The sequence below is a fragment of the Castor canadensis genome, chromosome 12, assembly GCF_047511655.1.
Source record: "Castor canadensis chromosome 12, mCasCan1.hap1v2, whole genome shotgun sequence".
NCBI classification, from domain to species: domain Eukaryota; kingdom Metazoa; phylum Chordata; class Mammalia; order Rodentia; family Castoridae; genus Castor; species Castor canadensis.
In genome coordinates, this window is record NC_133397.1 from 21,388,476 (window position 1) to 21,406,027 (window position 17,552).

A 17,552-nucleotide genomic window follows, 5' to 3' on the forward strand; every position below is an offset into this window, starting at 1 on the left:
CCCCAAATGGCCGTGAGGCACCTTGCCTTGGTCAGGGCTTCTCTGCATTCAGGTGTCCCCTGCACTGCACAGGTCATGGGTATTAAAGGACCTGCGCCTTATGCTGAGCTGAAACCACTCCCCTCAAGTCTACACAGGACAATCCCAGCCCAAAAGGCCACTTGTCAGTATTTATAAATGTACCCTCCCAATTCTCACCACTCGTAGGACAAATGGCTTGGTTCCTGGCAGGGCTCTCCCCCATCCTCCCAGTCAGCTCCTAGCTTCTCCCCTCTGGACTACAGTGTACTGGCAACGCTCCAGAGGGGACAGGTGCTCACGGCCAGGAGTTCTCTGCACCCACCTGACCAAGACACTTCTCCCTGCTCTGCTCTCTAAGTACCCATTGCTCTACCTGGGGCCAAGTTGACTTCCTGACCACCTTGTCTCACCGCCAGTGACGTCTCAGGTGCAACACTCTCTGCCATGCAGGCGAGGCTCTAAGTGGGGCCCTCCCCACTCAGGTACTTCAGCCCTCTGGATAAGGGCTGTGAGTAGTCACGCTGGGGAAAAGGAGGCGCAGGACAAAAGGACATTATTACCGTGCTTTTTCCGTTTTTCTTTTTTGCACAAAAACAGTCCATTTATTCAAGTGTTCTCCAGCACAAGTACATTAGAAAGGAGCTTTATTTTATTCTTCTGGGCACAAAAAAATGTGATGAAAGCGGAACTGACAGACTTTCTACATCTGCTGTACGCATTGACCTCTTTAATTATTTCATAAACAGCTATGTCACGAGCATCACGTACACAGAGATACAAGAGAACGCCAGGCAGCACAGTGGGGCCGTGCAGAGCCCCCCACGCACCCCTCCTGGCTGTCCCAGAACCAGACTGTGAAATGTACATCATTATTGTCAATAAATAGAGAAGCAACCCTAAAAAAAAAAAATACAGTGGTGAAAGGAGCGGCAACCAGGAAAACAAACAAAAAACGGAAAAAAAGAAAGAAAAAGGAAAAAAAAAGGAAGTCAAGAGAAAGGAAAGAGGGTGGAGAAGGAAGTCCTGCATTTAGCTGCGTGGAATGTGGAGTTAAGAGTGCTCTGCCACCCGGGTCAAAGCGAAATCGTCTGTAACAGTGAAGGTTATTACCAAATCAGCTACAGAGTTTATTCTTCAGTATGAATACATGATTTCCCACAAATAAGTAAGCACCCGCTACCTCGATGCCTCAGCTAAAACACGTGAAATCGCTCACTTGGTTTTCAAGTACAAAGTTAAAATGCCTTTTTAATAATAATATATCAGAGTAAAATAATAGTCTCTTTTAAACTCCACTACAAGAAAACAAAACAAACATTGTCCAGACAGCAGACTTAATTTAACAATATATATTTTTAATAAAATGTTTTAGCACCTTGTTGAGTCACCTCCTCCCTCTGCGTATTCTAAGGAATTTCAGCTTTTTTGGGGGTCTGTTGGAGTCTAGGGCTGTGCAACCCAGTCGATCTGGAAAGTGAAAGGGACCTTAGCAATGGTTTAGGCTGCTGCTCATGTCCTCAAGCCCAGGCTGCTAGACTGGGACTGGGGGAGCCCTCTCTGTGCCCCAAGCAGAACACATCCCTGGAGTTTTCTGGTTGTTGAAGTTTCAGGGGTCCTGGGACCTCTGGGGAAATCAGCAGGTCCCCACTAACAAGGGGACCTGTCCTCCCTGTTGAGCTGCATCTCTCTCCTGCTGCCCAAACTCCACTGCCTAGGTTCAGAGATGGGTCCCCGACCACAGGTCCACCTTAGCAGGGTCTTGGAAACCCACAAGTATGAGGTCATTTCTCAAAAACCACAGCCTTCTTTTACCAAAACGTAAAGATATAAGAGCTTATGCCAGACACAAGTTTGTCACTTTCCTCGAAGGTCCTCCTGGCTCAGGACAAGGCCTGGCAAGGAGGCCGGTGCCACCTGTTCATAACCCCTGACCCAGCAGAGGGTGGCCAGAGGGGCCGCTCTAACTCCAAGTCATCCCTTCCAACTCCTTGTCCATTCTGGGGGAGGAGGAGGCTCCAGCTACTCCCTACCAAGTGGGACAACATAGTGTCACCATCTAGTCACAAGTACTGGGAGCAGGCAGGCTCTAGAAAGCTGATGATAAACTCGTTCTGTTCACCTCCAGGATCAAAACATGGGCCTCCCTAGAATCTTGGCTCTGACACTACCCAGGCCAAAGCAAGCAAGCTGCCCTCCTCAGGGCCAGTGCCCAGTAGGCCTTACAGCCCCAGCCCACAGCTTGTGTGGCCCCCACAAAATGACAGTTCTGAAAGACACTAGTACCACAGAAACTGTTCACCAAGCCACAGTTACAGGATTTCAACATCTGCTCCCTATGTACTTATGTGACCAAGTCTGAAAACTAATGATGGCAGTTGTCCTGTAAGACCGTCTTATGGATGGCTCTCCACTGAACTATTCCTTCCTTCGCTCCTGTTCCAGATTCCCTGTGCTGGAGATGGTGGGGGGTTCCCCAGAGAGGCTGCAGCCTGGGGGTCAGCTGAATGGGAGGGGAGGGGCACCGCAGTTAGACCCTTTCCATATCTTGTTTACACCCCTGCCAGACAGGCCCAGACCTATCTCAAAAGCAGAGATTCTGGATGCCCCTTGGGGAAGTTTGCTTTCTAAGATGATGTCCAATAGCAAGGAGGCTATAAAGGCCAAAGAGGAAAACAAAACCCCCCTCTAACCTTTCCTGCTGGCTCCCCAGGCTCCTGCCAGCTAGTCGGTCCTATGGGAAGGGAGTTAGCACCAGCCAGCTTGAGGCCCTGTGGGGAACCTCAGGCAGGACGCCAAGGCTCCTTGACCCTGGCACTAGCACCCGGCTGCCTCCCCAGGTAAGGGCCACAGATCTCTTTGGCACCATGCTCTGTGTGGCACCGCCCCGCCCCCCACAGGAAGGAGGCTGTCACCCTCGGTCTCCAGCACCCTGCTTTCTCGGGGAAAAGAGCCTACTCTTTGGGAAGCACACTCCCCCTCCCAGCCTCCTTGGGGGCATCCACTGCCCCATCTCTGCCCTCAGCTTCTTCCACAGCAAGCTCAGACCCTTGCCCGATTCGCCCAAGCCACCACCTCAGCCACTGAAACACAGCTCCCTTTTGGAGGATGTCTAACACCTGTCCCCAGGAGTCCCCCACACAGAGGTGGAGGAGGATGAAGAGCATCCCAGCTTGGCACATTTCCAAAGTTCTACTCTGACCAAGCCTAGGGACAGGGCTAGCAGAAAAGCTGGTGAGTAACTAACTCCTGGGTGGGGCCCCATGGTCCATAGCACTTCTGGTCCATTCTGGTCAGGTCCTTAGGTAGCCACAAGGGGGCCTTTGTGCCTGGTACCAGGTCTCCAAGCTGGCCAGCTTATGCTGGTCCCTTGGGCTTGCCACACCCTTGGCCACTCGAGGCTCTTCCTGAGTCCCCACACCAAACCCCTCCCCCCCACCAAGGGGAGCACCAGGCCCAGCTAGGGTATAGCGGGGCCATGGGGAAAGGCTAAACCTTCACATCAGCAGTGAACAGAGGCCGGGAGCCCTCCTGGCCAGCAGTGCTGGAAAATGACCGGCGAAGACTGTCTTCTGACTCTGGGAGCCGGGAAGACCTTGGCTCTGGCCAGTGGGGGAGGGAGCACCTTGGACTGCCTGAGGCAGCCCTCCTCCCCTCAGCCCTCCTGAATGGTGCTGGTGGACTCCAGGCCAGAATGGAGCCCTGCTGGAGCGAGGAGGGAACAGGCAAGCACATTTAGCACAGGGACTCCAATGAAGGGGGGCAAGTGTCCCCCTCTTCTAGCTGCTCCAACCGCACACAGCACCACCTGCCTTATCAAGGAAGTGGCAGGGAGCAACCGGGTATGATCTCTAGAGGAAATGAATGACAGAGCCTGGACAACACACCCCACATTCACTAGCTGGGAGCTTCCTCCTGAGCCATGAGCAAGGGGTTCAAAGCCTTGGTTTCATTTTGTCACTAATTACTAATTTGCTTCAGCCAAAAGTTGAGGTTCACTGTCCCTTTTTTTTTTTTCCCTAATGGAAGCCCTGTGGCCAAGACAGTCAGGGACAGCAATTTGATTTTGGTTGGGGAGAATAGGTAGGGGGAGTGAGGGCTGACTTTACCGGTGCCTGGAGTTGCAGGTCAGTATCACAGGTTGCTAACAGAAGAATCTTTGACATCACCAGGGGCAAAAGGGACAGAATATGACCTGCTAGAGGAAGCACCTGCTTGGATCAAACCTCCTCTTCCTGCCTTCAGCACCTAGCAACTTCTAGGACCGGGTCTGCCTGCTATCAGGGCAACAGAGGTAAAGAGCTGCCCGGGCTGACTCCATGAAGTCCTGATCCTGGGAGCAGAGCGCTGGGAGCTCCCTGGTGTGTGCGCTCGGCATGCGTCTGAATAGAAATAGGTTCCTGTGCATGTGAGACTGACTGGCTGGTGTGGGACTGTCTGCGGCAAGGCCCCAGGCTCAGCACACTGAGCCTGCTCCTCCCACACCCCACGACGTAATATTTCTAATACATGACCCTATCTATGTATTTATATAGCGCCTATCACCATAGGCTCCATCTTTCTAGGGATGCGATCTCCGGACCGTGTGCTTGACGGCACACCTCCGAGCTCTGCCGGTCCCAGGAGGTGCCGCCCCCCCTCCCCTTATAAAATATATATCTCTATATGCCACATATCTACACCCCATCCATCCAGGCAAGCTCTGCCCATTGGGCCCTCGCCCTGGAGCCAACAACGCCGTCCCTTCCCACTGCCAACGCCTGCCCCGGTAGGAAGCAAACAAAGTGCGAGCATGTGGGCTCCAGGTGCTGCTGACTCAGAGGTAAGAGCACAGCTATCAGACCAAACACTAGAAAAGAAACACACACCACTCCAACCACACACACAAGGAGAGAGGCTGCCCGGGCCTCCCTCCGCCCTGACACACCAGACTCACGAGGAGGGGAAGTAGAAGAGAATAGTGACCAGCCCGGAGAGCAGGCCTCAGGGACTCCCTGGCCGCCCAGCTTGTCGCCGTGCTGCTCAGTGGCCCACCTGGCCCGAGGGGTGGGAGCCAGGGCACCAGAGCCACCACTATTGAGAAGCACCTGGCTCCCCGCACCTTGGTTTGTAACCTAAAGGGAAGGGTGTTGGGTTTTTGTTTTCTTAAAGAAAATCTTAAAACAAACATAATTATAACCAGAACCATAAGAATAATCATAATAAAAGGTGTCATCAGCCTCCCAGTATAAAACTGCAGCCTTTGGAGATGATCAAAAACATCACATTCCGAGGGCCAAGCCGCCTTGTGCGCAGAGGGGAGGATGGTGGAGGCCTCATAAAAGAACACACAAAAGGCGACTTAGACAGGAAAGCACCAGTACGTTTTGTATGTTTTTTTATTTGCTCCAGGTGGGTTTTTTTTTTTTTTTTTAAACTATCACTTTCCCACACTCTGGATTATTTCTGATCCCACCACAAGGAGCCCTTGACTTGGCTAATCTGAGAAATCAGGGGTGAAGACTCCTCGCTCTGCCATCTTGCCAAGGGAGTCTTTTTTTTTTTTTTTTTTTTTAAGAAAAAAAATTCAATGGTTATTGCATGAGTCTGGATGAACTCCACGCTCAGCTTCCCCAAGTCCTAACCACCTCGGCTGATCCCCCCTTTTTTTGGCAGGGGAAGCAGGAGAACTCCACTCCTCAATTCTCCTCCTTCAGTTGGTTAAACACCAAGGGGTAAAGAAACCCCACCAGACAAGAAGCCTGCTCCACGCCGAATCCCTTTCCCCATCCTTGATTAAAACCCTTTGCACATAAGGCCAGATGGAAGCTGATGTTTTTGCTCATCTCGCTGTTGAAAGCACCATTATGAAGTCGGGTTGTACAGTAGTTAACAGTACCTTTTATATATATATCTCATATCTATCATATATATATAAACTGTAAACAAGAGGTAACAGCAGCTTCTAGAAACTGCTTTTCTTCAAGGTTTCCTGTGTGGTAGGCACCTGAAATACTGTAGAAAAGTGTCTGTGTGGTGTTCTCATCTCCCTGATGCTAGTTGGGTTCTGTTTTGCATGACCAGGAATGGTGCTGGTGAGACTGCCCCGGCGGGGAGGGAATTCTGCCACCCACCCGAGGGTCTCTATTTTCTGTCCCCACTTGTGCTCCTATCTGATCAGGCTAGAGACAACAAAAGAAAGATATATAGTTTAAAAAAAAAAACAAAAACAAAACAAAAAACAATATAGATTTCTATAGAATTTTTTCCCTCTCTCCTGCCTTTCTTCTGCAAGATATTTACTGGTTTTTTTTTTTGTTGTTGTTAACTGATTTCTGCTGCAATAAACCCTCGTTTCAGTCACAGCAAGAAACAAAAACCCAAACAAACAGAAAGCCCCTCTGAAAAGAGTAGAAAACAAAAGGTTTGACCCAAAAAGAGGGGATAGGGAGGAAGGGGAGGGGGGCTTGGTGTTGCTTTTTAAATAGGACTGAAGGTTAACATTGAAAAAATCTGGAGATGATGTCCAACCCTTTTCGCAAGGCAAAGCCCTCCGGTATTTCCACCTGTGGTTTTTGTTTTAAATTCCTTTTTCTCTTCTGGGTGCTGATACTTCTCTCCGTCCTCACGTTCTTGGTGTTTTGTAGTTTTTTCTGTTTGTTTGTTTAACTTTGTGTCACTACCTCAGTTTGCCCCCATGTCCCTTACACACAAGCAAAATATTCCTTCAGTGGAGCGAAGAGGTGGCGGATGACTGGCACGCTCCACGACCGGCCCAGCAGTCTCTGCCTCGCCAAGCGGCTCATGTTGGAGACGTCTGTATAGTGGACAGGGAAGCCAAAAACCCTGAGGGGGAGGGGAAAGGCAAAAAGGGCAGGGTGAGCGTGGGCTGGGCTGAGACCAGGCTGCCCGGAAGCCATCTGGCCACCCACGAGTGCAGACAGCAGCAGCTGTCCAAGAAACACCTGGGAAGGGCCACGTGCACCACATTCTCTCCCTCACACTCTGGATACACGCCTGTTCTGAGTGTGGTTAGTCCCCTATCCTTTATAACCAATTCAACCTTAGATGTATCACGAAAAACGTGCCAGACACTGTGCTGGTCTCTGGATTTAACGGTAGGTACTGCAATCCCTGCCTTCAAATCCCCACTCAGCAGAAACAAAGATAGTGCTTCATGAAACACCTGAAAAACACCCCCTGATCTGCTGTGGAACACCACGTGAGATCTAGATCCACCATGGACAGCTTGAGTCTGAATGCAACTTGTGCATATCCCTTGAACTTCCCCTTGGAGAGAAGGGCTCCAAAAGGAGTGCAGCTCTTGCCTGACTTCACTCTGGTCTGCTCTGGTCTTTCTGTAAAAGGCCTCTTTAGTAAATCCTAGTTATACCCAGAGAAGGAGCAGATCCAGTCCTGGGAGTGCAATGTACACCCAATCAGGGAACGAAGGCTGTGTGGTCTGCCCAGCCCTACACTGCTTTATACAACACCTATGGCATGAGTTAAGGAAGCCCCTGGAGCTGCAACCTTCCCAGGGGTCCAGTAGGCTTTGTGGGAGCCCAGACTTTAGTGATCCCTAGATTCCTCTTGATTTGGGACCAGCCATAAAACGCACAAGAGCCTGAATGGCCACATGGTGGGCCAGCAAGACAGGAATCAGAACACAAGCACTGGGAATGCCAGCACACAAACACAGGTACCTTTCCATTTCAGTGCACCAAAGGATGTCCTCTTTCTCATTCATGAAGACGGGGAAATGCTGGTCTTTGCCCTGCTTTATGGAGTTTGACCTAGTAGTAATGGTCCTCACTTTGCTGAACTAGAAGGTGAAGAGGAAAAAAGAGCAATGAGTAAGTGTCCACTTGCTCAACCCAGGCTGGCTTGGTTCTTCAAGGCTCACCATGGGCAAAGCCTCCCTGTCCCCACAGTCCTGCTTCTCTTCCCACCTTGAGGTCACCTGGACATTCTTGGTCCAACCTAGGTAGTCACACTACAGCAAGCAGCTTTGGTCATTACTTTTTTAAGTCTCCCAAAAACCAAGTTCTCTTGGAGGTGTGGTAACTTGCAGACCAAAGGGTGGCCAATGACTCAGAGGCTCAAAGGCTCAAAGACACATTTCCAGTGTCAGCTGTCCTGAATGCTGGAACACACTGGCATGGAGCCTCATGCACTTACTATGACAGAATCCACTTTACAGGAGGCTGCTCTTTGATCTGAAGATCCTTAAGACAGGTCTCAGCCAAAAAGTTTTTTTAAAAGGCCATAGCTGGAAGACTCCTTATTGAAGGTGAGTACTGCTCACCAGGAAAGAAAGGCCATCCCCTGGCTGACTGGCTACATGACCCTACATCATCTGGGAGAGGTGGGGGGACAGATGGCAGGACACAGCCCTGCCTGCTATCTCCTGCTCCACTTCATCCTGCCCTCTTCCCCTCTTCCTGCCCCCACAGAGGTCTTAGGTACCAGAGCTGACCTTGGCTATTCTGCCATGTTCCAGACACTCCTGCAGCTCCAGCTTATCATTCACAGTGGATGCCAACGGCCTAGGAGGCAGAAGAGAGAATGGAAAACAGTCCAGCAGAGACCTGGAAAACAGCTGCAATTCCCCAGCAAGGGTGCTAGACCCCAACAGCCACCTGACTATCGAGGGTAAAGCAAAAGGTCCCCACCCCAATCACACACACATTGTAACCCTCTTCAAATTCCAGTGAAATACACCTGTGCACTGTGGCCATCCACATCCTTACAGGCAAATTCACAAGTAATCTCAAAGTACCAACAGGCAGGTAACATCTACCCAGAAGGGGGAAAATACAAATACTTTTCCTTTTTTTTTTTTCGTGGCACTGGGGTTTGAACTCAGGGCCTCAAGCTTGCTAGGCAGGTGCTCTACCACTTCAGCCACTCTGCCAGCTCACAAATAGTTTTCTCTCAGTTATTTTTAAATATGCTGAGTTTCAACTGTTCCACCACAAAGCAAGTGTTGGGGGTGACAGTGTTCTATATCTTGACTTGTGGTGATGATTATGGACGTGTATACTGGATGAATTTATTGGACTACACCCCTTAAATGTACAGGTTAAAGACTTTAGTGCTGTCACCCCTAAAGATTTATAAAATTCTGTGACACTGAATGTCTCACTTCTCAGAGGGCAGTCTGAATAAATAAAGACCACCTTTTAAAGTATTTAGCTGGGTGTCGTGGCACAGGCCCATAATAGCAGTTGGGAGCAGAGGCAGAAGGATTGAGTTCATGGCCAGACACATGTGAGACACATAGACGCAGTGAGAGTCTATCTCAAAACACCAAGAGCCAGGACTGTAGCTCAGTGGTGGAGCACTGCCTAGCATGTGCAGGGCTCTGGGTTTGATTCCCAGCACCACCAAACAAAACAACACAACACAACACCGGATCATGGAAGCCTGTCCACACTGCCATTACGCACATGAACCTTGGGGCCTTTGCTGGGGACAGTTTCATGTCAGCTGCTGACCGATCTTCCCACTAACAAGCCTTGCAAAAGACAGCAGCACATGAATGGCCAAGAAGGAGATTAGGTGGCTGAAGCCAAGCTAAGTGATGCTTTCTATTTATAGGAATACCAGGGGATTTAAAATCTATGACTCAAAACATCCTGGAAAATACACTCCTCTAACATGGACTTTTTTTTGGTGGCACTGGGGTTTGAACTCAGGGCTTCACTTTTGGTAGGCAAGCATTCTACCATTTGAACCACTCCATAAGCCCTCTATCATGAATCGTGAGGTCAGGTGCTTCTTGCTGGCCTCTGGGACCTTCCTCAAAGGCCTTCCTCTATAATGTGATTGGTGCACCTGAATGATGTTTTCTTCATTCCTGGATAGTAAAATCTTTGTGTGCTCTAAATGAAGAAAATTTTTTCAACAAAGGACCTGAAACCAACAGTGTAGGTAAGAAACAAGCAGAATCTCACACTTGGATAGCTGCTTCAGATTCCCTCCTCTGGGGCCAGACGTGGCCAGCTGTGGGCATAGCTCCCTTCTATGCCCCCGTCCTCCACAGCTTTTCCTCAGGAGAGCCTAAGGGCCAGTTGGCTCTGGATATATCAATGTAGCAGCAGAGCCAACTATAAACAACTGCACAGCACAGGACTCTTTTGTATAAAGAATGCAATTCTCAAGGTCCTGTTGAGATCACCAATTGTTGGTTTCTTCAGTCAAGTATTTTCTATGCCCTGAGTCCCCTTTCCTCTCCAAAAATAAAGAACATGGTGGAACAGCAGGCAATCAGCAGAGGAAGCTGGCCCTAGAAGGCCCTTAAGCATCTCCCTCCTTGGCTGTCCTGCCTGCAGACACCTACCCACAGTTCCCCAGGCCTGGGAGCTCTCACCAACCTGTTCATACCGGGAAGGTTACCCCAGAAGTAGCGGGCCCTGTGTGCAGCTGACACTTCTTTGGCATCAATCATCACAGGGTTGGACTGTAAAACAGGAGATAGTTGAACAGATGAACAAAGGAGGAATTTTAAATAGTACTGGTTGAGAGCCTTAAGGCATCAAAGGCTGTTCTTTCTCTGGATGCCACACACTGGGATAGCATGAAGACCCTAGGAAAAGCTGGAATTAAACCTGGCCACATTCCACATGGTCTGGCTGTAACATTCTAGACCAGTGTAGTGCAACTGAACTTTCTGTGGTGATGGAGATTATTCTGTATCTGCACTGTTCACTGCAGTAGCTCCTAGACTGCTAGTCTGCTAACTACAGATAGTTACCTTACATTTGAAAGCAGGCCAGTGTGACAAAGGACAGCGATTTTTCCTATGTAAATGGCTGCACAAGGCCAATGGCTACTATTTTGGGCAAGGCAGCTCTAGACAGACTACCCAGAGGCTTAAAAAGCAAGCGCCACTGAGCCTGGGTGTGTCCACTGCACACAGAGATTAGGAGCTGCCTTGATGCCCTCTTCCATTTAAAGTCAAAATGACAACCTGAGGAGTTACTGATCCCAAGACTTGGAAAGCATGGGCTCAAGCTTCCCGATGGCCACCCCAAGAATGCCTCTGGCAGCAGAAATCCTCTGTGCACGGCTCACACTTGGCTCAGAGCTGAACTGGGATTTCCATCATAAGAAATGAAGCCTAAGATGAGCCATGTTTCCTACTCAGGTGTTATAAAGCATTCATCATGGTGCCAGGGAGTAAGGACAGGCCGTTCTGGTCAGAGAAAACCAAATCTGGTTATCTCAAAATTGCCCCTAGTGTGACATCAGCCAGAATCCCCAGTTCTAGCAGTCTGCCACTCCTCACCCTGTTCAGAGACAGTTAGGTCCTTGAATCCAGTAACCCGTGAGTGAATGAGCACTCGTTCTTTCTGGGTGGGCCTCTAACTCTACCTTCCTCCCTTTCTCCTTGGGAAGTCAAGAGCTTCCTAAACAGAGCCCTTGCAAAGCAGAAGTCACCAGTTCCCAGCTCCACAATGCGGATGAGACAGGGATGAAGCAGCAGTCCAGGGTAGAAGCCATTAGTGAGCTGGCCAAACCAAGGTTGCTGGCTATACCTCGAGAAATCGCGAGATGTCCCTCTTGTCACTAACGCCCATGGCCACCACATTCTCAAAGAGCCAGAAGAAGGGGCGATCATCTCCCTCCTTGGGCCGCGCATCATGCAGGAGGCGGTAGAACTCAAAGAAGAGCCGGCCAGTGCCCTCTGAGAGGTTGGAAGAGAAAGCCATCAGCTGGGGCTGCCTGCATCACAGTGGTGTGGCTTGGGCATGAGGAGGGCAAGGGAAGACAGGGTCATTGGGAAGAGCTATCCCAGGGCAGAAATATCCAAGGAGGAAGCCTAAGTGCGGAAGCACCAGCTCAAAAGGTGAGGGTGAGGACGGCACCTACCGTAGAGTCCCTTGCGGGCAGGGTTGACAATGGAGAGATCATTGCAGGGACTGCCCCCAATCACCAGATCGAATGGGCCCCACTCCTGGATCTGGGAGGATAAAGGCAACGTGATAGGCCTGCTGTCCAGGGACAGAGGCAGAGAGGAAGAAAAATGATCTAAGAATCTGATGGTCATAGAAGCTGTCCGGGCTCAGCATTAAACACTGAGCAAACAGACCAAAGAAGATCATCCATCCCTGAGGCCAGCAGGGAACCCAGGGTGTGCCAAGCAAGAAAAGGGGCCTTGTGGCGGAGGTGGGACAGTGTTCTGAGCACTTTAGGTGGGGTATCTGGGCCCTGTGAAGGCTTTCTAGGATTTCAGAGGTAGACCAAGACGCTGGAAAGGCAGAGGATCTTAGGCCCGACCTTGCCAGAGGCCCTCCTCCCCAAAGTGGAGGCTGGTAAAACTACTTGCCAAAAAGCATCAGGGCAGGACCCTCTCTCTCCACTCCAAAGTGCTATCATCAAAGGCCCTGACACCAGTTGGAGCCCAAAACGGCAGGCTCTCAAATTCTTCCCTTACCCCATTTTTGCAGTATTGGGGGCGGGGGGCAAGCCCAGGGCCTCATGCATGCTAGGTAAGAGCATTATCACTATAACCTATATGCTCCCAAATTCTGCTCACTGCCTTAGTAAATTAAAAAAAAAAAAGAGAATGGAGGCTAAAAAAGGAGGAAGGCTGGGGGGAAAGGGCACAAAGGCAAACAGACAACAGAATAAAGGGGAGGGGATGCCTCCAGGAGCTCAGTGTCCAAGGCAAAGGCAAGGCGTGTCCCACAGCCCTGACATACATGCTTCTGTGTGACGCTGCGGACGTCCCCGACGTACATGATCTTCCCCTGGTGCCGCACCATGCCCACCGTGATGGAGTCCTCACACACCTCCGAGGCAATGTAGCGGTCCACCTGAATGCCCAAGTCCTTCAGCACCAGAAGCCCTGTGCCAGCCAGCAGAGAGTGTGGTCACTCCGGGTTGTCATCCTGGCACCTGGTCTTAAGTAGGCACACCCTCTGCCACCATATGCCAAGGGGTCAGCTACAGACCCAAGTCCTACCCTGTCTGGGAAGTTGCCTGAAATCCTTGACAAAACTGGAACATCAAAGACCAGGGCACTATGACTCTGTTTCATACCTACTTTTGGCCTACCTAGAAGGAGGTCAAAGCCAGGGAAGACTGACCAGACAGCGGATGATTTCAAGATCCATGGAGGATAGCCACTGGCTTCTTTGGTGGCTGTTTCTTACCGTTTCTGTATCTATATCTTGGTCCTTTCCTTATGCTCATCATCTCCTGCTAAAATTCTACCCCACTCTGCAAGACTCAAACTGAATGCCACCTGTTCTAAAAAGGGTTCATCAATGACCAGCCCACACAGCAGCTCCCTGGAATCACCTCCCTCTGCTGGGGCCTAACACTAGACCTCCCTCTCAACCTCATTACAGGGACTGTTTTCCTAATTCAGCCTCTCTTGGATTGCAAATGTCTTAAAGACAAGACAAGGCCTCATTCACTGTATTCTTGCTGAGGTAACCACTTTGACCTCACTGCTAGATCCCTCCACCAATGCTGCAAAGAAACAATGACAACAGACCGAAGGTCTTCGGAAAGAATGGGGGCACAGTGGCACCAGTTGAACTGCACTGGGTAAGTCACCCCACCAAAAGGCTTGTATAGCCTCTCAGGTATGACATGATTTCGGAAGGCCCTGAGGGTCAAGTCTGGTAAACCAAGGTTGCACATGAACGCCTCTAGATTTACAGGGCATGGGCAGAGAGCTAAGACCAGAAGGCAAACATGGTGCTCTGTGGCCAAGTCCCTAGGTTCAGACTGACTGTATCTCCCGCTGGTTGTCCTAAGGAAAACAATTCCACTTTTTTTTTTTTCCCCCTGTGGTACTGGGGCTTGAACTCAGGGCCTACACCTTAAGCTACTCCACCAGCCCTTTCTTTGTGATGAATTTTTTCAAGATAGGGTCCCGTGAACTATTTGCCCAGGCTGGCTTCGAACTGCGATCCTCCTGATCTCTACCCCCAAGTAGCTAGGATTACAGGCATGAGCCACTGGTGCCCAGCTCCAATTCCATTCTTAAGAACCAAGTCTGTCAGCTCAGAGAACGGGTAGAGAGATGGCTACATATACACATCAAAGTTAAACAGCTATGTGGAAAAAAAAAAGTGCCTGCACAGTGACACAGCATTTCCTAAGAGTTTTTTCTAAGGAGATAATGGCTTACACATGTAAAGATGTACTTATAAGGATGCTTGTCACAGCATTGCTTACAATAATGAAAAAAAAAAACAAACAGGAAATAACCTACTTGGGGTTAAATAAATCATGATACTCTCAAATGAATATAGTTCTGCATTGAAAAAGTCATAAGCGACAAGTTACAAAATAGTATGCATTTAACTACCTTCTTGCTTAATTATTTGTAGATGTGATTATATAAATACGCATGGCACAGAAGATAATTTAAAAGAATGTACTTTAAAATGTTAATTATAGGATCATGGGCAACTTAAATAGTCTTTAGACTATCCTGTTCTTAATCAAAACACATCAGAACTGTGTGTTTGGTCACTGGGTCTGTCCTTCGGAGGCTATGAAAATCTGTTTGCCTGCAATGACGGCTCTGCCCTCTCCTGCTGCAGTCTCCTTCCATAAGGTTGGGTTACCACTCATTTTGTTTTAATTCTGGCCAAAGCGCATGTCTGTAGACTGCATACTTTTTCGTTTAATATGAAGTTTCCTCTTTAGATTAATACTTTAGCAGTTGAGATGGCCAAGAATCATTCTGTTTCACCACAGTTACATACACACATACACATCCCATCCAAGGACAAGGAGTCCAGCACCTTTCTGAACTTGTGCCACTCACCTGTAGCAATTCCATCAAAGAGAGACAGCACCCGAATGGGCTTCCTCTTCTCAGCTGGGACAGGAGGGTAAACCTTTGGAGGGTCCTAAGTAGCGAGTACAACCAGTCAGGTAACTGCTCAGGAGTGGCACAGAGCCCCATCTTGCCAGGCCAGCCCTCCCAGCTGATAAGGGCTTTAGACCTAGATTTTACATTCCCCAACCATGGCTCAGCCACTTCTGATCAATGCCCAGGCCCCACCCACAAAAGCAAAGCTCCCCTGAGACTGCACCCTTGGCCCAGCACTCACAAATTCCTGGTCATGGTTATTGGCGAAGAACATCTGGAGGCGAGAGGGCCAGTCATCCCGTCGCCGCAGTAGACCATAGGTGCCCTTGTGTCCGCACATGTAGCAGTTCCAGGGGTCTTCCTTTATGGCTGCTTGGGCAGCCCCTGGCCCCACCAAGAGATCCACGCACTCCACACAAAAGCACCTGGAAGGAAGCCCAGTAAGCAGGACCTCCCAGCCCCAGTCCACAGAGGCCAAGGGAGCTGACTGGAATGGAAGTGCTTGGTCCAGACAGAGCACAGCAGGAGGGGCAGGGTGGGCAGAAGAGACCAGGCTGGGGGTGAGGAGGGAGAGCCCAGTGCAGTCTGGGGTGCAGAGGCTCACCGGCAGCAGTTGTTGTTCCCACACATGAGCACCTCGCGCCCCCCACAGCAGATGGTGCAGTAAGACTGATAGCCATCATCATCGTACTGGTACGCACACTCCAGGAAGCAGTTCTATGGAGAGTGAGGAGAGTCAGAGCCACCAGGGCAGAACCCAGCACAGCCAGGTCAAGGCAGGCTCTGGACCTGGCTTTTTGAAGCCTTGACTCAGCTTGGAGATGGACCTTATCACTCAGGGTCAGACCAGAACCCTGATCTGGAAGGGGAGGCCTTGTCTCCCCACATACTAGTAGATGGACCAACGAAGGGCGCCATGAGCAAGGCTTCCCCTCCACCTCGATTCTACCTGTAGCTTTTCTCCTGGTCTCCTGAAGGACCCACCTATCCATCAGCCTGCTCTGACCTACTTCTCTACTACCCACCCCTTCACACCAGTGATTGCAGTTGTGAGTCTGTCCCTGCCCACATTTGGGGCCTAGAATGCAGCTTGAGAGGATCTTTTAGAACATAAACAATAATAAGCAAAAGGAGTGGCACTGAGGGGCTCACTTTCTCAGGATTCTGTAAGTCTTCAAGTACATTGGAGATCTACATTACACACATACCACGTTACCAGCCCCTTTAGGCCCAAGAGATGGGGAAGGGGTCACTCTGCATGTGGACACCCCTACCTTGCAGTTCTGGCACATTCCACCAATGAAGAGAGGGTGCTCCAGAGTGACATTAAGGCTCCCACATGAGATGCAAATGTCTGCAAAACAGCAAGAACGCTGCAAGAGTTAATGGAGAGCCCCACCTGGGCCAAAACAGCCCAGCCCCAGAGAAGCTCCATAAAAGAGGGTGCTAGCACAGCAGCCAAAACTACAGGTAGAAAAGAGCCTGGGGAGTACCCACAGCCCCCAGTCTCAGAAACTCATTGGTTTCTTCCAGCAGCAGTGCTGCCATCAAACCCAATTGTGAGCGCAGAGCCCTCTCGCCTGGGTTGCTCTGGAGGGGTTCCTGAGGCAGTCCCTGAGTCCTTCAGACCCAAGGGCCCCAAGCAGCAAGCCAGACCACTCAACCAAGGGAGACAGACATGAGATGAAAGTGAGGAAGGATAAAAGGCCAAGGTCATCTTCAGGCAAATTCAATCCAATCCATGGGGACCATCATTTTCTTACCCACTAGGGTATCCCCATTGAGTATACCAGTTATCAAAAATCGTGGCAACAGGAAAACAGATGGCGTGTGAAGCAGGTTGGAAGTGGCAGGGCATGCAAACAGCTCCTGACGCTGAATACTGGAGTCACAGGGCTCCTGGCTCACCCATGGTACCCCAACCTTCCTAAGAACCTATGCCAATGGCACTCCATGCCCGTGCCACACTAGCAGCCAGGTTATCCTGCTTGTGCTAGGAGCATTCAACTCTTGGAAGACACTCACCTTCAATGTTCCGGCACTTCTGTCGCACCTCGTACACCAGCCGCTCTGCAGGAGGAAAGCCTGAGTCAGAGGTTACCGCTGGACTGGGCCAACCCCTCACCCTTTGGTGGGCTCCCAAGTAACTCCAGAGGCAGGCCACTTACCTCTTGTGCGCTCGTCAATGATCTCCTTGACCTTGGGTTTCTCTGTTGTGCTCTTTCGGGGTTTTTTGGCTGGTGGGGGTGGTGCGTAGGCAGCTGCCTCAGGCTCAACCCACATGTCCGTGTAAACTTCTTTGTAGGGATTCTTCTCCTCTGTAGCAGGAAGGCAGGTGACCAGGCCAGTTTACAGGCCAACAGAGACCACTAGTTCCCCTAGCACATCTTGACCCCAGGCCAACAGAAGCCACACTCCCCCTCTTTCTGTGGGCTATCTGTGGCTCTCCCCCAACACACTTTCCCAGAACGCTGAGCTAGACATCTCTACGTACCTTCTGGTGGCTCCAGGCCCTTGGGACCAGAGGGCTGGAATCCCCCGAGGGCCCATTCAATCATCTGCTTGTTCTGCACTTCCACAGCCTTAGCAGTGTCACTCTCATCACTGTCATGGCAGGCTGGGAACAGCTTCCCTGCACGGCTGCTGGCCACCTGGGGGGCAACATGTGTGAGTCAGAACAGGCTAGATGACAAGTGAGGCCCAACTCTGAGAG

At 50.4% G+C, this 17,552-nt stretch overlaps 1 protein-coding gene across 7 annotated transcripts in view; it reads right to left on the minus strand.

Annotated features, from left to right (window-relative positions):
* Positions 1–586: 586 nt before the first annotated feature.
* Positions 587–17,552, minus strand: part of Dnmt3a (DNA methyltransferase 3 alpha) — a 100,806-nt gene continuing 83,840 nt past the window's right edge. For all 7 annotated transcript variants that reach the window (XM_020162639.2, XM_020162637.2, XM_020162642.2 and 4 more), the window contains 14 exons: positions 17,334–17,490; positions 17,008–17,157; positions 16,865–16,909; positions 16,114–16,193; positions 15,444–15,556; positions 15,081–15,264; positions 14,792–14,876; positions 12,705–12,850; positions 11,872–11,962; positions 11,538–11,686; positions 10,374–10,459; positions 8,474–8,543; positions 7,701–7,819; positions 587–6,843 (listed from right to left, as the gene is read on the minus strand). In XM_020162639.2, the coding sequence (XP_020018228.1) occupies positions 6,702–6,843; positions 7,701–7,819; positions 8,474–8,543; positions 10,374–10,459; positions 11,538–11,686; positions 11,872–11,962; positions 12,705–12,850; positions 14,792–14,876; positions 15,081–15,264; positions 15,444–15,556; positions 16,114–16,193; positions 16,865–16,909; positions 17,008–17,157; positions 17,334–17,490 (1,617 nt within the window). In that variant the 3' untranslated portion in view covers positions 587–6,701. The remainder of the gene's footprint in view (positions 6,844–7,700; positions 7,820–8,473; positions 8,544–10,373; positions 10,460–11,537; positions 11,687–11,871; positions 11,963–12,704; positions 12,851–14,791; positions 14,877–15,080; positions 15,265–15,443; positions 15,557–16,113; positions 16,194–16,864; positions 16,910–17,007; positions 17,158–17,333; positions 17,491–17,552) is intronic.